The sequence below is a fragment of the Phalangium opilio genome, unplaced genomic scaffold (genome assembly GCF_054372755.1).
Source record: "Phalangium opilio isolate 3A_F unplaced genomic scaffold, DU_Popi_V2 ptg000059l_1, whole genome shotgun sequence".
Lineage (NCBI taxonomy): Eukaryota > Metazoa > Arthropoda > Arachnida > Opiliones > Phalangiidae > Phalangium > Phalangium opilio.
The window spans coordinates 1,752,599-1,761,821 of NW_028324176.1; the positions used below are offsets into that span (position 1 = coordinate 1,752,599).

At 35.8% G+C, this 9,223-nt stretch overlaps 1 protein-coding gene across 1 annotated transcript; it reads right to left on the reverse strand.

Moving 5' to 3' along the window:
* Positions 1–237: 237 nt before the first annotated feature.
* On the reverse strand, positions 238–1,041 carry LOC149667292 (uncharacterized). Its single transcript, XM_089841418.1, has one exon. It carries the CDS (start codon positions 1,039–1,041, stop codon positions 238–240), a length of 804 nt encoding a protein of 267 aa, XP_089697544.1.
* Positions 1,042–9,223: the final 8,182 nt, after the last annotated feature.

Sequence of the window (9,223 nt, forward strand, 5' to 3'; positions counted from 1 at the left end):
TCCTCTAAAAGATGATATTATGGAGGATGTGCAGTGGAAGGCAGTGGAGGATGGGAGGATGGAGGATGTACAGTGGAAGGCAGTGGAGGGTGGGAGGATGGAGGATGTACAGTGGAAGGCAGTGGAGGGTGGGAGGATGAAGGTTGTACAGTGGAAGGCAACTCCATCGCTCTTGATTTTCCATTGATGTTACAGTGGATGATAGTCGGTCGTGGTAGACTTCCGTGCTCTATGCTGTTACTGGTCCTTACGTGGAATACCTCGTATCCGTTTGGTTCTATTGATCTTTCGTATTGCGCGATGTTTGTCTCGCTTGGGTCTTGCGTGACGATTGTTCTTGTTCTTCGCCCTGGCGGCAAGACAAGCTCTGGCTAGATGTCCCTTCTTTTGACATTTGGAGGAAATTGTGTTGATGAAAGGGCACACCGGTGGTGCGTGATTGGGATCGTTACACCTTATGCATTGTCTTCTGCCGGATATGTTTGATTGTCGATGGACAGCGGGTGCCGTAGGCTGGTCGAACGGTGGATGCGACGTGGGTCGTTTGCGTATGTGATGATCTCGAGTGTGAATGACGTGGACTCCATTAAGACTTGAACCATTGGTAGTGCGTTTCATTTCCTTGGAATTTCTGGCGAAACTCTCCATATTCAGTGCAATGGTTGTGGCCCTCTCGAATGTGAGTCCACTTTCAGAAATGAGACGATCAAGGATTTGCTGATCGTTGATGCCACATACGAGACGATCACGTAGCATGTTGGAGAGATCGGTAAACTGACACAACTCGCTCCGTTTGCGAAGTTCAGAAAGATAAGTATATATGGATTCACCAGGGAAGCGGAAGCGATTGTAAAACTTGTGACGTTCGGCAATTTCGAGTGGAATTGGGTTGTAAAATTTCGTCAGGGAAGCTATGATTGTGGCGTATGCAGTTGCAATTGGTTTGGTGGGTGCCAATATACCACGGAGTGTCGTGTAAACGTCTGGTCCGTTGCACGTTAGATGATGAGCTCTCTTCATGGATTCGTTGGTGATAGCCATCGTTTCAAATAAAATGTCGAGCCGTTCAGAGTAGATTGCCCATGGTTCCACTTGTGGGTTAAGGCATCAAATAGTCGAGGTGAAGCTTGTGTCGTCAGCCATGTCCGTCGGGTAGTGCCGGTAAGGATAGCGCGTAACGATGTGATGACAAGGATCAGTTGAAGTTGTGATAGTGCGTAATTCACGGGTGCGTATCAAAGTTCGTAACTTAACGTGGCCATTTTTGTTGTGTTAGCCGGGTTAAATAGGTATTTAAAATTGTTTATTAACATTAGTTAATAGTCATAATGATTATTTAAAATTGTTTATTATTATTAGTTAATTGTCATAATGATTATTTAATATGATAATTCAAACCGACTACGGTGTTATACAACTGCGGACTGATGATGTTACTCTAAACAACGGACTTTATATACATCATATAAAAAACATTAGGTCTATTAAGGTAAACAGCATTATTATTTAAAAAACTGATGGTCTATTTTTCTAGTTAGTTTTTTTAAATCCGCGTCACATTCGTAACAAAGGGTGAGCTATTTATCATTAAAAAACTGGCCATCATCCTTGCTCGATTTGAAGGAGTATGTAGAGAAACATGAGAACGTTCAATTTAACGCTGTAGTGGTTAACCTATACAGAAACGGCCAAGATTGTGTTGGATGGCACGCTAACGAAGAAAAAGGAATACATTCAGTTATTGCTTCATTAACTTTTGGAGGGACAAGAGAGTTCCAAATGAAACCCAATAGAAAAGAGTCTTCTCTAAGGTATATTAATTTGAGCCATGGACCCATGCTATTAATGAGGAACCTGCCAAAAAACTTGAATGGTAGGTCCGGGCAATTCGAGGGAAAGGATAAATATTACTCTCCGTTACATGAGGGGTATACGACAAACTTCCACTGTCAGAAATCCCAATTGTGACGGAAATTAATAGAAAAATTATTTCATTGCTATATCCTTGGAATAAACAGTCATTTCTATTATCTTTTTTATTATTATAGATGAATTCAGAAACCCCATACTCAGGAAACAACTTTCAGGGGCGCTAGCCATATCGGGGTCCAAATATTTGTAATAACACTTCACAGTAGATGGCGCTAAAAGACTTGTTCTTGATATTAATTATTTTCTTATAATATTTTTCGTGTTATTTTGCGTTTGCATATATACAAAAAAATTTGTATCTAAGGTCCAAACTTATTTATGTCAAAATTGATATAATTACTATTAGTGCAATTAGTTATTAGTTCTCGTTTTAAAGTGTAGGGGGGAACGGTTTAAAACAGCGCACTCTCATTTCTGATTGGCTAGAATTACTCGCCAAGTCACTAGCATCGTCTGCTCACGGGTCCGTCTGAGTTTGTGCGGATTTTGTGTTGATAGGGTTAGTTCCCCTATTATCGGTCACATTTGAAAAATTTATGGTAAAATGTAAGGAAATCACAGAAAACCTTTGAAAAGTTAGTTTATGAAATATATATTTTGAACGTTTGTGCACTTAATGGTACAGAAATAATTCCAAAAGAGCGATGTAATATTGTCCCAATCATGGATTTTGTTCTGCAAGTATCGTACCCTATTATCGGCTATTTGGATGTTGATTCGGATACCCATGTTCCATATATCGGACGCCTATACATCTGGCTCGGACACTGGGATCTCAGAATCGGACAGTGGTTCTTTGTAGCCCGGACACTGGGATCTCAGAATCGGACAGTGGGTCTTAGTAGCCGGACACTGGGATCTCTGAATCGGACAGTGGGTCTTAGTAGCCGGACACTGGGATCTCTGTATCGGACAATGGTTCCTCAATTGAGACACCAATTTTTTTAACAATAAAAGAACCGTGAACACTGTTACTTCTCTGACACTTCTGGACTCATTCTAAACATCACTAACCGTATTAAGCATTAAATATTTACAATCCCTTCTCTTATTGTAAGCCTACGTTAATTATTTTTTGTTAAAACGTGTTTGAAAGCTGTCCGATAATAGGTTTTCTACATTAGATACTAATCGCGTTGTATTTTCATGTAAAAAAACCTAGAACTAACGGTTAAAGTAGCAATTTATAGAAAAAGATTCGGGATTTACAGCCATACACATAACTTTAATTGGCTTCTATTTATATACCTCAAAACACGATTTAAAAATGTGGGGAAGAATTTTTTCGGCCCCTCAATTAGTTTTAATTAATCCAAAAATTTGGATATCCGGTTCGTTCGCGCTTTCCTCCACTGACATTGCGCCCCGTCTGTATTTTTACATGCAACATACAGATTTCGAGACCCTCTTTAAAACTAGGTAACTTACAGTGTTCCTTTTTTCTCCTGCAGTTTTATAAACAACTTTTTAAAAATGTGTCCGATAGTAGGAGCGTCCGATAATAGGGGGACTAACCCTAATAGTTAAACTTAAGTTTCATTTAGTAATGAATTTAAATTCCGCAATAGAAGGTGGTTTACTATTTCCCATTGTGGGTTACAAGAAATGCCTAAAAGAAGTGCCCTTATCAACATAAAGGCATTTTATTCTTCAAAATTGGGAACCCAGCAGCATTTTCGTAGAAGCTACAATTTTTTTTATTGAGGATTATATTGTTTCTGATTCATTAATGAGCAAAGCAGAAGTGTAGGTTAAAGAGTTTAACAAATTTTGATGTAGGCATTATTATTAATTAATTCATTTCAACACTTCAGAGCCACCACCCCTCTATGCATTGTAAAGGCGTTAGATAAGTGGCAATAAGTCGCAAGATGACTTGGTCCAATTAGCTAGCTGAACTTTTTTCAGTGAGAATGACAGAGTCTTTGTTGAAGCCCTATGTTTCAAAAGTCAGAAAAAAATGAAAATCCCTACACAGTTTGTGCTGCATTTAAAATATCAAGTCCTTCAATTTTGGATCAATATTGTGGATGTCCAGCTGGAATTAATGGTACTTGTAACCATGGTGTTGTGTTGCTTAGGCTGTTAGCTTTTTTAAGTGAAAAACAAATGGCAAATGCCCCAAGAGAACTTTCATGTACGGAAAAACCACGGCAGTGGAATCGGCCCAGAGGTAAAAAGATACGCCCTTTTTCTGAGATAGACATTTACTTCCAAGCGCCCAAAGAAGGTGGCAAAAACAAACCTCTCTTGTGCAAAATGTACGAGAGTTCTACAGTGGATCAAAAGGAGGTGGCAACAGTGACAAAAGATTTAATAAATAATCTTAATTCGAATGGATTTCAAGACGTGTGGGGAATCATATTACCACAACCTAAGTATTATAATTGGATTAATACTAGGATAGGGCATGCTCCAGAGGGATCACCTATTAGCTTACAGCTATCAGTTAATGAAGATGGTTTTGAAACTATCCATAACCTTCAGCCTTTTCCCAGTCAAATTTTACTTACGGATGTGTATATTAAACAAGGATTTCCAATAAAAAAACATCAGGACTCATGTGCTTCTACAATTTGCAATGTAAACAATTATACTAGAGCATTTAATCCTTCAGAGTTGATAATATTGAAGGTATATAATAAATATATATATCTTCATAAATTCTTATTAAAAAATAAAATTTCCACATACATTTCTAGAAAAATATAGTTTCTTGTGAGGATGCGAGAGAGCTAGAATTATCTACTAGAGAACAAGCTCAATCAGACGCTTGGAAAAACGCACGCGCCACCAGACCAAATTCGTCAATTTATGGTTTGGTTTGCAAAACGAAAAACCAATCTTGGACCCAAGTTGGTATAAAAAATATAGTTCAACCCAAAGATATCAGTCATTTGCATGCAATAAAATATGGGAGAGTAAATGAACCGATTGCCAGAATGAAGTATAGGGAAAAACTAATCAGCATTGGTCATAATGTCACTGTGCACACTTCTAGATATATTATTGATCCTGCAAAACCATGGCTGGGTACTTCTCCTGATGGTTTAATACATGACCCAAAAGAAGACGAACCTTTCGGACTTTTGGAAATTAAATGCCCATGGTCAAAGCGAGATAAAAACCCAATGGATCTTTTAAAAGAAGAATTTCACGTAAAAATTCTTGATGGAAAACCAGTTTTGGACGAAAACCATAATCATTACTATCAAATTATGGAACAAATGGGTCTATCAGGATTTAAATGGTGTGATTATGTAACATATATGCCTGCTGGGTTGATTATTATTCGGGTTCGTTTCAATGCTAAGAAGTGGAAAAAGATGGAAGGCTTTTTTTCACGTGCATGCTGCCTCATTTAGCTAATTATAATAAAAAATGAAAGTTCCTAAAATCGTTAAAATCAAAGTTCCTAAGATTTTTAGTATAAAGTGTGCAATTGTCTCTGGTTCCTAAGATTGTTAGTCTAAATTGTGCAATTTTATGAAAGTTCCTAAAATGGCCTAAGTATGAAATGTACAAATTTGTCAAAAATTCGAAAAATGATTTTACTGAATTGTACATGTGTCTTAAAGTTTATTACAATTATGTTTTACAAAAATTGTATGGAACAATTGTTTTTTTAACATACATTAGTTACCTTCCTCAAATGATGTATCCAAATTAATAAAAGATACATATTCCTTATTTTCATATTCATCTGAAGTAAAACCATTTGGTTCGTCGCTTAAGGACTCATTTTCCGGTTGCTTAATTTCTTCTTCGAAATTATCCAACTCTTCATGAATAGGTACTGTTATTTCTTCGTAAAATTCATCATCTTCGAGGGATCTCAGAGATAAATTATCTGCGACATTGATGAGAGGATTTTGAAAGTTGGTCAATAGAGTTACAACTGTCAAGAGTTGGTTAATAACCGGAGCAAGAGTTAAGGGAACAGGACGGTTAAGGATGTGGAACCCTCTTATTCGCTCAATTCATCGTTCTACATGAATGCGCAGGGCTGCAATCTTTTGAGATTTCTCTAGTTCTTCTTTGGTAAACCGGCCTTTTTCGCTCAAAAATGGTGGTATATTTAATTTCACACCAATCTTGTCTAACATTTTTTCAATGAGAAAACCCTTATCAGCCATGACACTATCATTTGCCGAAAATTTCAACTTCAGAAAGCCACTACGTCTAGTTATTTCCTGGTCTAATATGGATCCGGTAAACAAATGTGAGACCAGGAGCAGATGACAAAGGAGTTTCGGACGCTAGCTTCCATAATGTAGAGGGCAATGGGATCCGCGAACGTCACGGTTATTAACCAAAATCATTACGCCAGTGCCACCTCTCGTAGGAAATTTGAGCTTTATTTTCCAACCAATAGCGTGGCTGCAGAGTCTCGAAAGGAGATCTGGGAAATCGCGTCTGGACTCTGGAGCCTTTCTTTAAAAATACGTATCGTCTGCTTATAAGTTCTTCATAGTTAGGTAATCCTGTGTAAAATGCTATGTCCTTGTTGTTATTATTTATTCTCTCTATGCTCGGTTTAAAATCAATATTTTTGACTTTTTTAAGTTCTTCGCATGACGTAAATCTTTTTCGACTTTGTTCATCTTGAAATTTTTTACCTCAATTACTCTCTTTAGTTTTTCGATGGTTGCTTTCAGCTCTTTTATTGTTTCAGCACATTTACATTTAATATTATTCTCTGGTTGGTCAAAATGCTTCTCCGATAAATCTTTAGTACATCGGTCTCCAGAACTCACATAATCATTCAGTGACTCAATAACTGTAACTATATCAGATAACATTGGTTCTATAACACATTCCCGGTCTTCTGCTATGGGTGTTATGCTTACTTCACTAGAATGGTTGTTTTTTGCACTATTGTTTAGCTCTGTGGTATATTCTTTTGATGTTGTTTCTACGGTGGTTTTTTGATGAGAAAACTCCCACGGAAATATAGAAGGTACAGCTCACTCTTTGAGACATTTTGGTATGTTCCCAAATTTCCAAGTTTTGAAATCAGACGGTTTAAAATACTTGGAGCATACTAAACTGCACTTCACCGGTTCATAAATATAATCTCGACGCCTAATTCTGGTAGGATTGCACTTTACGTGACCCACCCAACTAACAATGGTTTCTAGGTAATTAGACTATGAGGAGTCCGAAAAAAATAGTTAGAAAATTATTTGGCCGCCGCAAGTTGGTCAAAAACATTTTTGAAAATTTTAAAATCCATGCACTTACCGTCATTGAAGCCGCTATCCGCTTAACGCATTCTGCACTCAATCTTACAAAATAAGCCGGGGGAGACTGACGTACTCGCGCCGGAGTTATAGCTATGGAATTTTTAAAGCTTACGGAAACTGTTTATTTCTGATAAAAGGACGGAAATATAAATGCGGCAAAAACTGAAATGTTTTGGGAAAATCGTTGAATTTTTGGGGAATTCGACAATTGATAACGGTAAATTTTTGGAAGAAGCCGTAAAACTATTCGGGAATTTCTTTTAATTCACTCAACATTATTTTGGAAAATGTGTCAAATCCGTGGGATATTTGTCAAATGTGAATGGACGTATTTTTGGGAAAATGTGTCAAATCCTTGGTAAATTTCATTTTTTGGAAAAGAATTTGAAATAAAAGGCATTGAGCTATTGCAACTATGTTTTAGGAAAGGTGTCAAATTATAGAGAAATTAGAAAATGTCAACGTCAATATTTCAGAAAAGGAGTCTAGTTTATATTTTGGAAAAGGCGTCAATTTATTTCAACAATATTTTGGAAAAGGTGTCAATTTATTTCAGCAATATTTTGGAAAAGGCGTCAATTTATTTCAACAATACTTTGGAAAAGGCGTCAATTTATTTCAACAATATTTTGGAAAAGGTGTCAATTTATTTCAGCAATATTTTGGAAAAAGCGTCAATTTATTTCAACAATACTTTGGAAAAGACGTCAATTTATTTCAAAAATATTTTGGAATAGGTGTCAATTTATTTCAACAATACTTTGGAATAGGTGTCAATTTATTTCAACAATATTTTGGAAAAGGCGTCAATTTATTTGAACAATATTTTGGAAAAGGCGTCAATTTATTCAACAATATTTTGAAAAAGGTTTCAATTTATTCAACAATATTTTGGAAAAGGCGTCAATTTATTTCAACAATATTTTGGAAAAGGCGTCAATTTATTTCAACAATATTTTGGAAAAGGCGTCAATTTATTTCAACAATATTTTGGAAAAGGCGTCAATTTATTTCAGCAATATTTTGGAAAAGGCGTCAATTTATTTCAACAATACTTTGGAAAAGGCGTCAATTTATTTCAACAATATTTTGGAAAAGGTGTCAATTTATTTCAGCAATATTTTGGAAAAGGCGTCAATTTATTTCAACAATATTTTGGAAAAGGCGTCAATTTATTTCAACAATATTTTGGAAATGCATCAATTTATTTCAACAATATTTTGGAAAAGGCGACAAATTATTGGGTAATTAGCAAATGTCAAAATTAATATATTAGAAAAGGCGTCTAGTTATTTCAGCAATCAAGAATAATTTGACGCCTTTTCCAAAATTTTGTCCTTCACATGTATCAAATCCAGGGATAATTTGACGCCTTTTCCAAAATATCGTCCTTCACATTTATCAAATCAAGGAATAATTTGACGCCTTTTTCCAAAATATCGTCCTTCACATTTATCAAATTCAGGAGTAATTTGACACCTAGTTTTCCAAAATATCGACATTGACATTTATCAAATTCAGGAATAATTTGACACCTTTTCCAAAATATCTTCCTTCACGTTTATCAAATTCAGTAATAATTTGACACCTTTTCCAAAATATCACCCTTCACATTTATCAAATTCAGCAATAATTTGACACCTTTTCCAAAATATTGTCCTTCACATGTTTATCAAATCCAGGAGTATTTTGACACCTTTTCCAAAATATCGACCTTCACATTTATCAAATTCAGGAATAATTTGACACATTTTTAATAATAATGGTGAGTACACTTATCAAATCCCTAGTTAATTGGTCACCTTTCCCAAAATAATGATTAGTACGTTTAAAAAATAACCGACTAGTTAATTTTTAAGTAAATAAAACAAATTCCTGAATAATTTGACGGTTTTTTTTCAAAATTTGCCGTTATCAAACTTTGAAGTATATATCCGCATTTCCCCAAAATTTACGGTTATCAATTATCGAATTCCCAAAAAATTCAACGATTTTCCCAAAACATTTCAGTTTTGGCCGCATTTATATTTCCGTCCTATTATCAG

Excerpts from the sequence above, each read along its gene's own strand:
- LOC149667292 (XM_089841418.1), bottom strand. The coding sequence starts at position 1,041 with ATGGCTATCACCAACGAATCCATGAAGAGAGCTCATCATCTAACGTGC.